At 43.5% G+C, this 19063-nt stretch overlaps 1 protein-coding gene across 5 annotated transcripts in view; it reads left to right on the forward strand.

Moving 5' to 3' along the window:
- The window catches only part of CHST11 (carbohydrate sulfotransferase 11), a 260270-nt gene extending 252526 nt beyond the window's left edge, over window positions 1-7744 (forward strand). For 2 of the 5 annotated variants that reach the window (XM_073213762.1, XM_073213763.1), the window contains exons 3-4: window positions 2177-2961; window positions 3430-7743. In XM_073213762.1, the coding sequence (XP_073069863.1) occupies window positions 2177-2961; window positions 3430-3568 (924 nt within the window). In that variant the 3' untranslated portion in view covers window positions 3569-7743. Of the gene's footprint in view, window positions 1-2176; window positions 3263-3429 lie in introns of those variants that run through there. The other 3 variants (XM_017657285.3, XM_017657286.3, XM_073213765.1) reach the window with 2 other exon arrangements.
- Window positions 7745-19063: the final 11319 nt, after the last annotated feature.

Consider the following 19063-nt stretch of genomic DNA (forward strand, 5'->3'; position numbering starts at 1 on the left):
TTAATATGGGCAACTGTTGGACCACTGTCTTGTATAGTTGAAACCAATATAAGATTATCTATTAATGATACTGAAATTAAAAAAAATAAAAATATTCTGGCATCTATGAACAATTAGGACATTTCTTTAATGACAGAAGAGCCTTCCTACTTTCATGTCAAGTTCCCCTAAAGTGATTATTACCTTACTCCTTCATGCTGGCATCTATGTATTTATTGAGCATCTGCTATGTGGTTGGCACTTTTGTAACCACTGAAGATACAGCTATAGAAAGAAAAAGTCCACACTTGGTGGTATTTACGTTCAATAGGGAGAAAGAACACTTAGGTCAGTGTGGGGTGCAAGTATGGCAGCAATCTGAGAAAGAACAAAGGGCAGTGGCCACAAGGGTACCCCGCAGGTCCCTGGTAAACTCATCAGCTTCCTACTCTAGGCTTATCCAGTTGCCTTTGTACATTTTAGGATTATTCGGACTGTGATTTGTGTTGGAAATGTAGGGCCAGCTTCTTGGCTCACACACAGGCCCTCAGCTCTGCTGACTTGGCTGTCCAGGTGGCCGGGAGGATTTCACTGATCCCTCTGCAATCTCAGTAGTCAAGGCCACCCACAGGCTGGCCTGGAGAGAGAAGCTTGATAAGCTCATAATGTAACTATAATGAATATTAATTTCTTGTATATTTAAAAGAAGAGCCACACTGCAGACTCAGGAGGCTAGAGGGAGGCATGGCATTAAGCCAACAAAAGGTTGGCCACTACCCCATAAGGGTCTGAGAGTCTCTGGGGGCTGGTGACCGAGATGGTGGCACACCACAGCAGTGTGGCCCCAGTTTCCTATTCAGAATGGGTGTGGGGACTGGTTCAACTGAGTGTGAATGGTCTCTGGGGGGAAATTTTTGTTCCTAGAACTAAAGGAGCATGCACATCTTCTCTGTGGCCCCTGTTGAGGCCACCAGCTCTCTGGCCTGGTACCTCCTAGACCGTGAGCCCTTTTGGAAAGGATGTATTTCCCGAGGGTCCTGAGCAGAGTGCCTTGTGCACTGTGACATCTGTATACATGTATGAATGTGTCAGCAGGTGGTTCAGTGGGTGAACACAGCAGAAAGGAAAAGCTCAAACATAATAGATACAAATACCCCCATATTTTGGTTCCAAGTGATAGAATCCAGACTCAAAATGCCTGATGCCCAAAAGAAATATTTTAATTAATGTAACAGAACCCCAGGACTTGGGTATCTGGTTTCAGCAACGTGCTGATGTAGGCATTCAGGTGATGTCACTGGGAATTCCTCCCTTTGTGCTCATTCTTCCTCTCTACCCTTCAGTCTCTCGGGGCAGCTCTCCCTGCATGGTAGCTCTCCTCCCCATCCCCAAACTCCAGGCTGCCATTCTCACAGCTCAGCAGCTCGGGAGGAAAGGGGATTGGGAACAGAGGGAAACTGAGGCATTGGTACCAGAGGAAGCAAAAAAGCAACAGACATCCACAATGATGGACTTGAAAGAAAATTGGGTCCCCTTGCTTTAAAATAGATGAATCAGGTGCAGCTCCCCGTGCATTCTTCCTGCTGGGAGCACTGGGCATCAGGGTAGAGTGGAAAGTGGCCAGCTTTGATTGCCAAGCATACCTCAGTGAATACTGGCTCTGACTCTTACTGTGGGATCTCAAGCTAGTGACTTAACTTCTCTGAGCCTCAGTTCCCACTTTCCAGCAAGACTAGAATCTCCATGAGGGCATTACCTCTTGTACTTTTTTACAATTATATCCCCAGTGCCTGGGAGCATGTTACCTGGCACACTGGCAGGTTCTTGGTGTTGTTAAATGAATCAATGGCATTTCAAGGTTGTTGAACAAAGAGAAGAAAAACAGCATATATGAAGCTCTAGTAAAATGCAAAGGGTGCATGGAGAGGGGGATGTAGATGCATTTAGAGGGTGCATGGACAGGGTGATGGCTGCCTTACAGAGTTAATCATTACTACTACTCTACAAAGGAAGTATGGTGGAACAAAGAACAGAAGCGCTCAAGACAGCCGATAGAGAATTAGAAATGGAGACAGACCATTTAGGCTGCAGCCGGCTGCCATGGTGGCCTGCAGTGGCCGTCATGGTTGTGGATATGGCCAGGTGGAAACACCCAATGTAAATACTGATTCTGATTGCTCTTGTATCCCCTCTGCAGCTGGAGCTCTCGAGCACGGCCGTCCTGCACCAGATGAGGCGGGACCAGGTCACAGACACGTGCCGGGCCAACAGCGCCATGAGCCGCAAGCGGAGGGTGCTGACCCCCAACGACCTGAAGCACCTGGTGGTGGATGAGGACCACGAGCTCATCTACTGTTACGTGCCCAAGGTGGCGTGCACCAACTGGAAGCGGCTCATGATGGTCCTGACTGGCCGGGGGAAGTACAGCGACCCCATGGAGATCCCGGCCAACGAGGCGCACGTCTCGGCCAACCTGAAGACCCTGAACCAGTACAGCATCCCAGAAATCAACCACCGCTTGAAAAGCTACATGAAGTTCCTGTTCGTCCGGGAGCCCTTCGAGAGGCTGGTGTCAGCCTACCGCAACAAGTTCACCCAGAAGTACAACACCTCCTTCCATAAGCGATACGGCACCAAGATCGTCAAGCGGCAGCGAAAGAACGCCACCCAGGAGGCCCTGCGCAAAGGGGACGACGTCAAGTTCGAGGAGTTTGTGGCTTATCTCATCGATCCACACACCCAGCGTGAGGAGCCCTTCAACGAACACTGGCAAACCGTCTACTCCCTCTGCCACCCGTGCCACATCCATTATGACCTCGTGGGCAAGTACGAGACGCTGGAAGAGGATTCTAATTACGTCCTGCAGCTGGCAGGAGTGGGCAGCTACCTGAAGTTCCCCACCTATGCCAAGTCTACGAGAACTACTGATGAAATGACCACAGAGTTCTTCCAGAACATCAGCTCAGAGCACCAAACGCAGCTGTACGAAGTCTACAAACTTGATTTTTTAATGTTCAATTATTCAGTGCCAAGCTACCTGAAATTGGAATAAAGGGGTGGGGAGAGGGAGAGAATCATGCTTTTTAATTTAAGATTTTTATTTGTCAAAAGAATTATATGGATACTGGGTTATTTTGTAAATTAATATTTCTTTGGGGATGATGCTGCGAGCAGCATAGTGAGAATTATTTAAACTCCTTAATAGGGAAGGACGGTTGTCTTTGCAGGGGAATAGGATGGGTGTCCTTGTTTTTAGACATAAACACTGCAACACTGTCTCAAAGGTTTCCTTGTGTTCTGGTGAATTCCATGAATTGTGCATCCCAAAAATTTTAATTAATATTATTTATAGTTATTTAAACATGGTCTCTGTATAGATCTCTTTCTGTGGCAGCAATATTCTCATGGCTTTGCAGAAGAAACTGACGTTTCATTCTGTGCTTGCTACAGCTCACCTGGGGGCCCAAGTGTTCTCCTTCCTAACATCTCACGGAGTCGCTGCGTGCTGGTAACCACTGCGAAGTCTAGTGATGTCACCATTCTTGAAATTCTGCTAGAAACAGAAGGAGGCACCTTTCCAAGGGACTGATTCCAAACCAATGTCGATCAACCCAAAGTCCCTTGCACTGAAGAAATGTGATTTTTATCCCAAGGAGAGAGCTGATGGTAATTTTTTGGGGGTGGGGGTGGGGGTTGTGGGGGATTCCACCAGAATCAGCAGTCTGATAGAATAGGCTTTCCTACAGAAAGTTTTAACTGGCAGTGCCAGTTGTGATGAAGGTAAAGTGGCTGTTGATCTGTTCAACAAGTATTTATTGATCAACTCTTATGCTAAGCCTCAATTTAGGCCATACAGATAAAGCATTGAGCAAAACCAATAGTCTCAGCCCTCAAGAAGTTTTACATGGTCACAAAGTATCCAGCTCGACAGTTAGCAAACCCCTGATATTCCTGAGCTGAACATGAGGTTTGGACTATTCCTGAACAGCCCCAGGTCCATGACCCCTACAGATTGGCATTTTCTGATGGCCCAAATTTGAAAACCACATGCTTGGAGCAGACCACTTCACTTGGTGAGGAATCCAGGCTCACTGCCCAGCACAAGAGATGACAAAAACATTTCCTACCGTGTGCCCACCCCAAAGTCCTGGTAGTGTCTGCTTTAAGTGTCAGAACAGATTTGCCAGGCCCAGCGTGGAACAGCGCTGTGACTGATTAGTGATGTCAGCCTTGGGTGAGGCAGGGGGGGCGTATTCACCAAGTACCTCCTCCTATCATCTCCAGCTCCAGCCCAGCATCCGTGTCTGCTTGTAGAAGTGTTGATTTCTGCCATGTGTAGACACTCTGCCGTGTAAGCCAGTGAAATGCTATGGGCAGGACTCCCTCATCCATTCGGGGATGTGCAGTGATCTGGCATTTCTACCCCTCATGAAAGTCAGAGGTGGACTGTTTGTACACAGATGCACATGCATATCCTTCCTAAGTCCTCCTGAGGCACCTGTGCAACCATCAGTACCTTTGCAACCACCATGCATGAGCAGCAAGGGCAGCCTTCCATGATGGTAATCCGTGCCCCCTTTCCTCTGGAAGGCTGGAAATCTCCCATTTCCTGTTCCTTGCTAATTAACACCTGCACATGCTTCTCATTTCCAGCCATTTCTGATACCTTGGTTAAAGTGTGAGCCACATCCCTCTTACAGCTAGTGAATGAGTTGGTAGCAGATACTGTATATAATAATAGTTCCAATAATGGGGTGGGTGGGGTGTGGGTAAGTTTTGTTTTTTGTTTCTGATGCAATATATAGCAAAGGGGTGAGAAGACTATTCTAAACAAACAAAAAAATGAATAATTTATTCACAGTAACTATTAGAATTGTTTTGTAAAGCTCACAGCCAGCTGAGTGAATAGTAGCTGCCGCATTTCACTGAGGAAATTACGTTACTGAATGTGAGGGAGGTGTGTACTGGAGAGGGTGGCCAAAGCTATTTATAAAATGTTGTGTACTTTCTTCCAAGCTCCTTCCCCTTCGTGAGGGGCATGGCAATTATACCCTTGATGGTGGAGATTTATGCCATGTATTTCACCGAGTGACAGACCTCAGCTGTCCCTGGAATTGGGAGTCTGGACTCTATTACCTGGCAGGGGACACTGTCCTCAGAAATAGGGCTTCTGCTAGTGAGACAGGCTGTCCATAATTTCCTGATAGGTGCGCCACAGAACAAAGGTTCTAGGTGACATCAGGTTGGCGTGATGCAAGAAAAGGGTGTTATGGTCAGATATCCTTGGGAACAAGGTTAAATCAGTTTCCTTTCTGCAGGACTTTTCAGAGCCTTGAACACATGCTGTATATTGTGAATCCCCAAGAACACTGAGTTGCTAGTATTTCCTGAACTTACATGACCAGGATATTCTATTTTGCAGGTCATCTCACAGAGGTAGTATTTTGTGGAGTATAACTTTCGCTGGGTTGATTTAGCACATCCGAGGTCTTTAAGGATAAAAATTGCTCCCCAACCCCTCTCCAAAAAAAAACAAAACAAAAAAACCAGCACCACCATCTCCATCTGGTTTATAGCAACAGAGCTACTTTATCAAATTACTTCACTTTTCACCTAAGTGCAATGGTTCTAATCCTGGATACTGTCACGTGCAATGACTCCATCCCTCCCCAAGGAGGTGGTGTCGACAGAGGGAGAGGGGAGACAGTGGGGCGTAAGGCCACCTAGCGGTCCCTGTACTCCTCGGGTTTCAGGTGGCTCAATACAAGCAGAGGGAGCCCAACCCCTCATGGCTGCTGCTTCTGCTCCATGGTTTGGAATAGTTCACTATGCGCTTTTTGGTTTTAAATGGAAATTCACATAGGTTTCTGGAGTTTTGGGTTTCCACTTCCATGTTTAATCAGTTGTTCAAGCTTGCTCAGGGCTGGGTGCAGATCTCCGCCTTTCATCTGTCTTCTCTCTCTCAAGTGAGAAGAACTGTCCTTCAGGGCATGACCCATAGTCCGGTTCTTCAGTGAGGGACCCTTTCTCATGGTTTGCATTCCCATTTTACTTTCTAAGGGCATAAAAACTTTAAAAAAAATTATTTGATTCAAGTGCTTATGCAGAATGTAGAAACTATTCTGTGTCCTTGGTTTAAAAGAATCCATGGGTAAAAATGTGCCTGGGAAACAAAAGTTCATGTTTCATTTTGTTTTAAGAGAACTGTTTGCAAATGCTTTCTATTGCATGCTTAGCTGGAGAAAAGTACAGGCAGATGCCCCATCTCTAAGCCGCTTTTCAGAGGTGCTGCTGTGTTTTCAAAACCAGGTACAGTTAGGGGAGTATTGACAAGGACATTCCTGCTTGACCCTTCCCCTTTGGTTGGTAAAACGCTAGAATATTAGCCACAGGATTTGAATTCCTGCAGCTTCTCCAGACTCTCTCCCCCACTTTGACTCCCCAGCTGGTCTGGGAAGAAGGGAGTCTGCTGACCTGTGTGTCTCAGAGGGGACTTTCCTTTTCACCTGTCTAGTAGGTGGGCTTCTCCGTCCTGCTTGTTCAGGATCTGGATGCCACAAGAGAGCGGTGGGCAGTGGACACTTCAGTCGGACCAGTCCCCCTGGTGGCAAAGGCATGGAAGCACAGGGGTCTTACCCCTACTGGTAGAAAGATCCCAGAACAAAAGCAAGTCCCTGGCCCCTGTAGCTTGTAGGGTCTGGACCAGTGTTGAGGTAGCAATTAGGGAGGTCCCTGCTCTAACGTGGCAAGAAGCTTAGGGACTCTGTCCTGGTGGGTGGTGCTCAGAGCATCTCTTTCAGCCTGGTCCTCCTCTACACACACACACACACACACACAATCTAAGATGGCCCATTCTGTGCGATCGTGGTGACCAGAATCCTTCCTCGCCAGCTCCTATGTCAGCAGGACTGACCCATTGCTTCCCCAAGTTCCCGCAACCAGCATTTCCTCCACCCCTTTCCCATCATGGCCAACTGGACCCTATGAACAGGCAATAGGACCTTCTATATCCAGCTTGACCGTTGGCCATTCACAGGGGAATTTCAGTCTGTTACTCTTTGCTAGATACAAAAGGGGCTGCCCGTACTATTTTCTTATGAGCATGCTGTGTATGGCATATGGACATATAATTTGACATCTTTGTGGAGTGTGATTTTTGGTTGTTTTTTTTATATATATATTTGTAAGCAGTAGAGGGCTTGTTTTAGAAAACTCTCCCTGTATCTTACTGTACTGTTCAGGAAAGCTGAATTCCACGTCGTCAACAGAAGCAAGACATGTCCATGAGCCTTCCTCCAGGAAAAGCCATTCAAGCCTGATTATTTTTCTAAGTAACTTCAATTAAATTGAAGGGAAAAAAAGGAGCTTCTCTCTGTGTATGATTTGTTCATGGCTCACTGACAAAAGACTGTAGATGTGGGGTGGGCTGTGTACCTTCACATGTGGGGGGCCCTGCTCAAGTGTATCAAGGGATGGAGCAGGAAACGCAGAGGTGCAGACCCCAGTGTCAGTCTTGGCCACGGTAAAGACCTCCACAGATCCGAACTCTTCCTGTTTGGTGATGAATGGAAGCTTTCTTCATCCCTGTTCTGTCTGTACACTGCAGAGTAATGTGTAGAAGGCCTGCCATGGTCAGGCAGTCCTACTGTCCATGTGAGAAATAAGGAAACAGAGGGTCTGAGAGGTAAGATGGCATGCAAAAGCCAGTATTCAAGCCCGGGCTGATGTGCCTTCAGAAGCCCGTGCTTTTGGCAATGAACGACATGTGTCTAAGTGACTGTCCACAGTCCAGAAGTTGCAGGCCTGTCGAGTCCCAGTCTTCCAATTCCAAAGCGATTCCTTTTCTGATGCCCCCACATAGTTTCTCTAAGTTCCACTGATGGGCATTTTTTAGCTTTACTAATAAAATGACTTATTTATACTTTGCCAAAGAGAGCATCATCCTCAAAGTTGTATTCTAATTTCTATAAATGTATTATCTAAACATTTAACATGAAAATATTGGATTAGAAAATATATCCCATTTTTCACCCAGGCCAGATACGGTCTGTAGTACATCCATTCACTAGCTGGCTGTCACCACCAGGGGCCTGGCTCCCGTCCAGCTCCTGGTGTCATTGCTGTCCTTGCTCTGGTGCTATCTGCTTGGGAAATGTCCAGAGTTAAGCTGTCTTAAATGGAAAAGTACACTTCCTTTTTAATGTGGTAAGTGGATATAACTGCTGTGGCCTGCCCCTGCCTCACTGGGACACTGTAAAGGCCAGTAGGAAGCAAGGCTGGATGAGGACGTCCCCCATCTTAGTTTACTTCCCTCGGAGTGAGACTGAACTTCTCTCTTGGTGGTTGGCTACTCAGTCAGTATGTCTGATGGTACCACGCTGCTCTCTGTCTCGCTGCAGCAGCTGTAGAAACCAAGAAGCCAGTGGCCTAGAACCCAATCAGGGCAGGGCTGGGGTGAGGTCAGTACTGATCCCCCACCAGGGGACAGAATCATTAGCATACCAATGCCAAAGGGTCCTTTCCTGGGAGGAGCTCTCCTTTCTTAAGTTACGTCTTTCCTACATTTTTGGTATTCAGATAATTTTTATGATAGATGTTAGCTGATATTAGAAAATAAAGAAAATACTGGTAATTCCATGTCAGCCCCCAAAGTCACTTCAAACTTTTTCTCAAAAAGTGGTATCCAGAAAGACCAGGAACCGTTGGCCAAGAATGCAGCTGAAGGGGCAGAAACCCAAGGGGTTGCTAGAGAACAGAACTCAGGAATCCCTCTTTAGGTGCAATTCTGAGCTTTGAACGGCTGGTACCCACATTTCTGCCAGCACACTGTGGCCACGCCCCCTGGGGTCCTGGGATGATTTACAAGAAGCTGAAGACTAGTCTGGTCTATGTTGACCATAGTGAGTTTATCCAATATCTGGGGTCTGGGCTGATGGGCATTTCCAGTATAAAGCAAAAAGGGACATTTTAGCAAAACTGACATGAAAACAATCTTTTCCTCAATTTCACAACCCTTGTGCATACCTCTTCCGCATTAAGCAGCAAAATAGAACAGTGCAAGTAGCCTCCTTTCCAACACAGCTGGCTGAGAACTGCTCACAACGTACTGCCTCAGATGTTTCCTTTTTAAAATAGACAAAATAGTAATATCTGGATTATACCAATGTTGAGATACATAAAAACCCTTGAGGTCTCTAGTTCCAGCGCATCCCCTAAGGAGCTGCTGGTAACCCAGAGACAGTCACTTCCTCTTTGGGTCTCAGTTCCCTCACCTGGGACATGCAAGCAGTAAGCCATATCTGTGATTTTCCTTTTTCTTTCTTTTTTTTTTTAAGTTGAACCTCTTAAAAAGTTTTTCATATTTTGAACACTCATGTGTAAAATCGATGAAGCTAAGATGCTGTGACTGAATAGTTTGAGGCTCTCTCACACTCAAGGTGATGCCTCTTTTCCCTGTAAAGTTCCTGTGGACCTCCATGGACATCTAAGGCTGAAAGGAACACAATTTGAGAACCGCTAAATTAGATGACCCCTCTGCCCTTCCAGCTTTGGTATTCTCTACTCATCTACCTAAATCTTCCTCCATAGCTTTTTATGTCAAAGAGGTTGATTAACAATCAGATGATATCATAGATGTAAAAACTGCTTTAAGAAGGGAGATAACCAGCACTAGCACAAGATTAAGATGGAGGAAAAGAAATGAGGAAAAAAGAAAAAGGTAGATACATATGCAAGAAAGAAATAGCTTACATTCAGATTCAAGATGGGAACCAAAGTTCATCCCCATCTTTCCAAATGGTCTACCAAGGAAATGCAAGATCTGAATTCCTACAAAAGCCCTTTAATTTAAAATACAACAGACTGGAATGAAAAACACTTGCTGTGTTAATCCTGTTTTTATTTTTCGATGTTTGTTTTAAAAAATAGTAGAGCATGTTGTGATGGGAGGATTGCAAGGGCTTTTGATGTCATGTAAGTTTGGACAAGTCAACGAGAGAGGATTTTGTGTGGCTGGGTCCAGCCTTGGACCCACCCCTGGCAAATCAAGGCAGAAACAACAGTGTGCCCGGGGCCAAACTGGCAACAGGAAGAAGAAAAAATGCCTAAAGAAGAAGTGAAGGAAGGAGACTTCTGTCAAAAGGAATGATACCTATACACTGAGCTGCTTTGCACAATGGGCACAGATTTAACAAAGGTGGCTTGGAAATACTTGCTCTCAGGATGGTCTCATCCCAAACACATATGGCTTCAAAATGAAAGTTGACCATAAAAATGGTTTGCTTTTATTAATTCATGTAGCTTATTATATGCCTTGTAATGTGTTAAATGCTTTCCAATTCATCCTTGGAACAACCAGCCAGGTAGACAGTCATACTCTTTTTGCAGATAGGGAAGTAGAAGAGTAGAATAGTTAAGTCATTTGCTCTAAATTACTCAGCTAATAAGTGGCAGAGCCAGGATTCAAACCCAAGTCTGGTGGACTCCTAGCCCATTGGAATTGGCCTCCCTGGTGGGCTAAGATGAGAGGCCAGAAGGCTAACTTTGAGGGAATAAACTGTGCTACAGACACGGAGAGAGAGAAAACTTCAGCCGAAGTGGCAAACGCTGATTAAATACAATTGAAAGACACTAAGAGAGGAGACAACAAAAGAGCGAGAAAACTAAAGGATAAAATCCAGACTGAAATAGTGACAGAAAACTGGATGATCCATCCAAATAGGTGAACTTTCTGCCTGTGTTGTGGAAGAAGGAAAAACTTGCTCCCACCCTGTGTTTCTCCTGTACTCTCCTACCACTAGCACACTCAACGCTTCCAACACCAGAGGTTGGGGTGGGGGGCTCCCCACTAAGCAGTTTTCTGCCACACCAGGTGGGTGTTCTACAATTTAGCTTAATTCTGACACTATTTATCTAGAAACAACATCAAATCCCACAGGTGAAGGGCTCAGGCCCACAAGACTGCCCCCCTCCCCAAATTCAGATGCCAATCGCAAGTCCAGGTTGTCATTTGGGCTTCTGTCCAATCGGCTATAGATCGGAGGTTCCCACCACCCACTCCTCAGATTCGATTAATGTGTTAGAGCAGCTCACGGGAAATTTCCTTATTATTTGCCAGTTTATTATAAAAGGGTATGTATGGTAAAGGGTACAGATGGACACCCAGGTGGAGAGATGCGTAGGACACAGCATGGGGAAAGGGGCACAGAGCTTCCACACCCTCCCCGGACCCACCACTCTCCCAGCACCTCCATGAAGCTCCCCAAGCCCCATACTTGCGGGATTTTTATATAGGCTTTATTACATAGGCATAATCAATCATTAACTCCATTTCCAGCCCTTCTCCCCTCTCTAGAGAATGGGTATGGAGGCTAAAAATTCCAAGCTTCCAAACGGTGGTTTGGTCTTTCTCATTTTCCCCCACCCAGCAGGCCACAAAGAGTCACCTCGTTAGAACAAAAAGCACTGCTATCATCTGGGAAATCCCAAGAGAAATTCAGGAGCTCTGTGCCAGGAACCAGGTCAAAGACTGACTATTAGAACAGAAGATGCTCTTAGTGCTCTAAACACTTCGGGAATTACAAGGGTTTTAGGAGCTCTGTGCCAGGAACCAGATCAAGGACCAATTTTTTTCTAATACCTCAGAGTTCACTCTTACAGCATCTTGCCCAAAGAGCTGGACTGATTATCAATAAATTTGGACAAACTATTCAGAAAGGCTGGACTTCAAATAAAAGCCAAAAGGCAAAAGTGAAACTCCACTTGAGGGTCTCAGGGGAGGCTGTGAGTTTCCTGAATGGAACCCACGAGCCACAGGACAGAATGAGCTGACCGGAGAGTCAAGCCAAGCTCCAAGTCAAGTTTCAAGGGCAGCTGTTCAGGACGGAGATGTTATGTTCAGGCAGCTGCTCACAAGGCAACGCTGGCACAGTGCACCCTGGGGTGAGCAGCAGTGGGATGAATGACCTTTCAAGCAGTGTTGAGGCCAAACAGGTTTAGAGAGAAAGGCTAAAGGACAGGTGGGAACATCTTGGGGCAGAAACAGCTTTGGATGTCCATCAGGCCTCTGGTCCCTGCCCCTCCCCCTGCACGGTCAGGCTCCCTGCAAACATTCCCAGGTGTTACGCCTTCCCAGGGACAGATCTCCTCTAGGCTGTCCTGAACCTTCCCACCCCTCCTAGGAACCTGCAGTTGTCAGGGGATTCATTCATTCATTCATTTACTCACTCATTGATTCAAACATATGTTAAGCATCTGCCTATGTCAGACTTTGTACAACACGCCAAGAGTATATGGGAATTCTTAGGACTTATACTCAAGTGGAGAACGCAGAAATGTTAACAGATTGTTAGGGCAACTGAAATATACATGAGGATGAAACACCAAACCATCCCCGGGAAAGAAGTAATCCAAGTCAGTAGCTGGAGAAATGGAGATAAGGTGAAAAGTGGTTCTCAACAGAGGGTGATTTTGCCCCCAGTGAACAGACAGGCTTCTACAATAAGGATTTGTCTGGCTCAAAAACACCCAAGTTTGGGAAACCCTGAATGGGAGAAGTATTAAGAGGCTAGGATCTGTGGCTTTAGTAACTGATATGTGGGAGAGGAAGAGGAAAATGAGGTGCAAGGAAGACTGGCACGTCCCCAGCTTGTAGAAAGAGTAGCTGGAGCCATGAATGGAGGTTGGATAATCAGGAGCAGAAACAGGTTTCTGGGAAGGACACGACTTCATTGTGGGTCATGCTTACTTAAGTTAACGTGGGACATCCACAGGAAGATAGGTAAGTGGGTCTAGAAACTCACTACTCAAAGGGTTGTTCATGGACCAGCAGCAGTATGGGACTTGGGGGCTTGCTAGAAATGCAGAGTTTCAGGTCCTACACCAGCTCTCCTGCATTTTGAGAGACCTGATGATTTATATGCACATTTACATTTGAGAATTGTTGGTCTAAAGCTGTAGCTTTGGGGGAACAGAGGTGCATCTTACATTATTGCTTATTCCTCCAGCAACCTTGGGACTTGGGTATGATAAGGGCCACTATGTCTGGTTGTACAGGTTGTGCACTGCACAAAGACGCCTGGCTGAGGATGTGGGTGACATTTGACATTTACCCTAAGGAAGGGATGCGTTTTTCTTACCCTACTTGCCAAGTTATAGGTGCATACACATTTAGTGTTATTATATTTTATTGGGTGGTGTCCACCCAGAAAGTGTATTGTTCTAATTTGCACAAAAGCCCTAGGGCCTAGCAATGGTCCTGGATGTAATATGGTCTGACATTCCCTTATCTTTAGTTTTGAAATCTACAAAACCCTGAAAACCAGAAGTTTTTATACAGATTTGCAGCAAACTCATTTGGCAGCACCACCAGATGTTAACTAACATGAGACTAATTGTCACCTTTATCTTACTTACCATAAACATTTTCCTACAGAAATATTAATGTGTTTTCTTATAGGGTATAGCCCCACACCCTCCTAGAGTCTTAGGTAATACATGCTATGTGCACAGCATTGCTGTTTTCCAAAATTTGAAAAATTCGGAATTCTAAAACACATCTGATCCAATGGTTTTCGGATAAGAACCTTGAATTTATACTATCCCAATTTTACAGATGGGGAAATTGAGGCTCAGAGAGGTTAAATACACGAGGGAGCCAAGGTTACAACTCCCAGCTCTTTCCACATCAACCTAGTTTCAAGAGTCTTATTAAGACACTGAGGCTCAGAGAGGTTAAATACACGAGGGAGCCAAGGTTACAACTCCCAGCTCTTTCCACATCACCCTAGTTTCAAGAGTCTTATTAAGACACTGATCAGTACACAGCCCAGTCCCTTCCCTCACAGGCAATGTGGATTTTCAGACAGAAACGTGGTAGGGGGCACAAGGACCTGCCTTTTGTGTGAGTCTCCGGTAACAGAAGGCCAATTTCTGCACCGTATTGGCACATTTCCAAACAAGCCTGCGGGTGTTCTGACTGCACAGCCCAAAGCCAGGCACCCCATGCTGGAAGCATTCATCAACTTCAGTCTTGTTGACTGACACGGAGAATCCCAGCAATATTACAAAAGAATGAAAACAAGTGAATTCTCATTGGGCCTGTGATTGAGACAATACAAACTAGAACAAAACAGCAGGGACGGGCTTCTGTTAAGGCTCTTTTGATTCCACAGATGAGGTCTGCTGGGCAGCCGGCAGTGGTTCCAAATGCCAATTCCTTCTTAAAAGACATTAGAGTGCTTTGGAGAACAGAGTGCCTGTCATGTCTTCAGAACCAACAGTTGTTCCCATTTCCTCTGCCCCTTCAACAAAGACTACTTATTCTCTGAACTGAAATAAGCCTGGAGCTATAAATTATCCTTCAGATAAGAGTCAGTGTGCCATCCTCTGAAATTTTGCAAACTCTAGAATTACATTCATGTGACATACTCATGTCTATATTCTTCATTTTTGAGCTTACCCACTGGGGTGCTACTGTGGTGAATGTTGGAAATTTAATATCATGGGACCAAAAATCAATGATTATACATTATCTGTTTAAATGAACGTAAGGTTTTATCAGAATGTTGGTTTAAAAATTTTTTAATTAAAATTATCTCAGTGACTATAGAACTCAAAATCATTTTCTGATTCATTTCTGATTCCATTCTATACACATAAATTACACATTTTTGTGTATTTGTCACTTTATATTATTTTATATACACATTTACACATCTTTTTGGAGAAGTGCTATTCATATCTTTTGCCCATTTAAAATACTGGGCTTATCCATTTCATTTGGTTTCCAACCCAATTCCAATATGTGTGTGTGTAGGAGGGGTGGGGGTAGGTCTTTTGTAGATGCCCTTTTTCAGCAAAGTTAGGTGGTCATTTTGCTATTTTCTTAAGGATTCTACATCTATATGCTGATGGAAAATATTGTCCTGTAGTTTCCTTTTCTTGTTACAGCTTCATCTGGTTTTGGTATCAGAGTAATGCTGACCTCATAATATGACTTAGGAAGTGTTCCTTTATATTCTGGAAGAATCTGTGTTGAAACTATTATTTCTCCCTCAGTGTTAAGTAGAACTCACCTCTGAAGCCATATGAACTTGGACTTTTCATTGTGGAAAGACCTTTAATTACAACTTTATTTTATTTAATAGATATATGGCTACTTACCTAATTTTTCTTGACAGAGTTTACATCTTTCAAGCAATGTGTGGATTTCCTCTAAGCTGCTGAATTTATGAGCATAAAGTTGTTCATAATATCCCTTTATTACTTTAATGTCTGTTGGATAGGTAATCATATCCCCTTTTATACTGGGGTTCGGTGCCTTCTCTTTTTTCCTTCAATAATCTGTCTAGAAGTTTATGTTTCATTGATTCTAAGAATAAGCTTTAGTGTCATTGATCTCTGTTTTTTCTATTTTTAATTTCCCTGATTTCTGCTCTCATTTTTATGTTTTTACTTTCTTCTTCTTGCCTTGGGATTAATTTTGTTCTCCTTTTTCTCATTTACAGAACTTTAGATGACTAATTTGAGTTCTTTCTTCTTTACTAATATAAGAACTTAAGCTATAATTATTCTTCTAAGTGCTACTTTAACTCCATTCCATACATTTTGGTAAGCTGAGTTTCTATTTCATTAAAAGAATTTATTTTCCTTGTAGTATCTTCTTTGACTCGTGAGTTATATAGAAATATGTTGGGAATTTTCCATATACCTATTTAGTCTTTTATTTCTAGTTCAATTACACTGCAGCCAGAATACAAATTTGTATGATTTCAATCCTTGTAATTTTGCTGAGACTTGTTTTATGGCCCGAAATAGTTTCAATCTGATTAATGTTCTCCGTGCACTTGAAAAGAATGTGCATTCTGCTGTTATTGGGGGGAGGAGTCAATAATCATCAACTAGGTTGAGTTGGCTGCTAATGTTGTTCAAGTTTTCTATTTTTTTTATTGTTTTATTAATTATTGGGGAAAGTGTTATCTCCTATTATAATTGTAGGTTTATCTCTTTCTCTTTCAAGTTCTATCCATTTTTGCTTCCTGTATTTTGTAGGCATATACACATTTAGTATTATTATGTTTTATTGGTGAGTTAATCCTTTGTCATTACAAAAAGTCCTGTTTGTCCCCAGTAATATTCTTTGTTCTGAAGCCTACTTTGTCTGATAGTAATACAGTCACTCTAGCTTCCTTTATTCAGAGTTTGCATTATATATCTTTTTCTGTCTTTTTACTTTTAACTTGTATGTGTCTTTATAGTTAATAAGTTTCCTTGTTAACAGCATATAGTTGGGTCTTTTTTTTTTAATCTCTGATAACTACTGCCTTTTAATTGGTAATGGTTAGCCCATGTACATTTAATATAATTATTCATATGGTTAGGTTTAAATTTATCATTTGTCATTTGATTTCTATTGTAGTATCTTTCTTTTTATTTTCTTTCCCTTCCTTTTTTTTTGAATTTTTTTTAGATGATTCCATTTTTTCTCTGTTCTTGGTTTCTACTAGCTGTTCCTTCATGTGTTTGTTTTTTGTGGCTGTTTTAGAATTTGCAATACACATCTTTAAACTTATTACAGTCTATCTTCAAAAAATATTTTAATATTTGCTGAGACTTGTTTTATGTACTGTATGTACATTAGTATAAAAATGCCACAACAAATTACTTCCATTTACTCTTCCTTTCCTTTTTGCTGTTGTCATACATTTTTTTTGCATGTCATAAACTATACAACATATGGTTATTACTTTTTACTTTATAAGTCAGTTACCCTTTAAAAAAAGAAAAAGAAAAAGAAAAAAATTTCATATTTACCTACACATTTGCCATTTCTGCCACTCATTGTTCCTTTGTATAACTCCAAACATCTGGTCCCATTTTCCTTCAAGCCTAAAAAACTGCCTTAACATTCTTATACTACAGGCCTGCTGACAATAAATTCTCTCACTTTTTATCTAAAAATTCTTGTTCAGATTTGAATTTGAATGGTCATTATTTCTTTAAATAGTCATTTCTGCCTCCACCCCCTTCCTAGGATTCCACTTGTATAGGTCACTTGATGTCCCATTATCACTAATGATTAGCTCATGTTTTTTTCAGTTTTTGTTTTCTTTATATGCTCAGTTTTTGAGAGTTTCTATTGCTATGTCTTCACGTTCACTGATTCTGAATTCTATAATGTCTTCCATTTCATAGTATTTTTCATATCTATAAGTCCCATTTGGGTCTTTTAAAAATCTTCCATTTCTAGGAAAGGTGGGTCCAAAATGACAGCATAGCAAGAGCCTGAACCGTCCACCTCCCTTGTACACACTGGATCTACACTTACACCCGGAGCTATTTACCCTGAGGAAGAAATGAGGCCTGAGTGAACACCTTCTGCACAAGAAGGGGTAAAGAGACCGTATAAAAAATGGCAGGAGAGATGGGGACATGGTAACTGGGAGAGCCCCACCCTCAGTGTGGCCCTGCAGAAGGGAGGGACAGATCACTGAGCCACCAGACTGCAGATTTGCTGCACCTACAATACAGAAAAAAAAGCTGCAAGTCGGAGGGTTTAAAGGCCGACCACAGCTGCAATTAAAGGAAGCCAATTTTTAGAACTATAACACCCACCAAACAGCAGGGCACTGCTGAAACTCTGAGACTGGAGGTGCTGGTGAGTGCCATTGTTCACATACCCCCCCAACCACATTGCTGGTATGGACAGGAGCAGAGTGCACTACACTGTCTACACTCCCCCCACACATTGTTAGTGTGGACAGCAGGAGGGTGAGCAACATTGCTTACATTCCCCATACATTGCTAGTGTGGATGGGAGCAGGGTGAGTGACATCAGTTACGTTTTCCCATACATGTTGACAGTACAGAAGGGAGCAGAGTGAGCTACATCAATTTTGTACCCCCTACACATTGCTGGTGCAGTTGCTGCACATTGCTGTGTGAGCAACATCGCATATACATTGATAGTTCAGGGTCAAAGTGCACGTGCCAGCTCCACTCTTGACAAAGGCAGCCTCCTGGGCTGCACCCACATCCAAACATGCCCATCAGTTCCAGCAATCCCATGGAGGCAGCACTAGCTCAATGTATACCATTAATTTACTCCACACATGCCCGTAATGTCCCCAGAAGCCCGGTATATGCAGCCCCAGCCCAGGACCAACCTGGCAGACCCCTAGACAGCACCCCTTGATCCCAGGCCAACCTGCCAGTGAGGCCCCAGCTCATTGTCTACTTAGGAGCCCTGGGACTGTACCCCATCTATATCAGCCACCCGAGCAGCTCAGTCCCAGCTGGCACCCACCCGGGAAACCCTCAGCCCATGCCCTGGGAGCCCCAGCACCAGGACATCCTGGCCCATGGCCCCCCTACCTCCAGCAAGCCAACAAAACCTGCAGGCACAGAGTCTACCCAGGGGACTTTCTCACATAAGGCCACACCTTCAAGAGCTGGACAGGTGTAGTCCTTTTGCCTAATCCATGGAAATAAACACAAAGTTAAACAAATAATGAGACACAGGAATATGCTTGAAACAAAAGAACATGACAAAACTTCAGAAAAACAACTAAATGGACAGAATTAAGCAATCTATCAAAGAGTTCAAAATAATGGTTATAGAGATGCTCACCAGACTTGAGAAGAGGGGATAAACTCAGTGAGAATCTCAACAAAGAGAAACAATATAAGAAAAGAACCAGAGATGAAAAATACAATAAATGAAATTAAAAATTGAAATGAAATTAAAAATACAATAAATGAAATTAAAAATATACTAGAGGGAATCAATGACAGATTAGAAGATGCAGAAGAACAGATCAAATTTGGAGAAGAGTAATGGAAAGCCCTCTTTTCCCATTGAGTAAGTTGAAGGGAAACCCTATAAGGCTACTAACTAATATTTCAGCAGAAACACGAAGGTCAAAAGGAAGTGACATGATATACTCACAGTGCTGATAGAAAAAAGCTTACAACCAATGCTCTACCCAGCATAGTTATTCAGAATTGAAGGAGAGAGAAAGAGCTTCTCAGATAAAGACAGGTTAAAGGAGTTCATCACAACTAAACCAGCCTTACAAGAAATGTT

Source organism: Manis javanica, chromosome 10 (genome assembly GCF_040802235.1).
Source record: "Manis javanica isolate MJ-LG chromosome 10, MJ_LKY, whole genome shotgun sequence".
NCBI classification, from domain to species: Eukaryota; Metazoa; Chordata; class Mammalia; order Pholidota; family Manidae; genus Manis; species Manis javanica.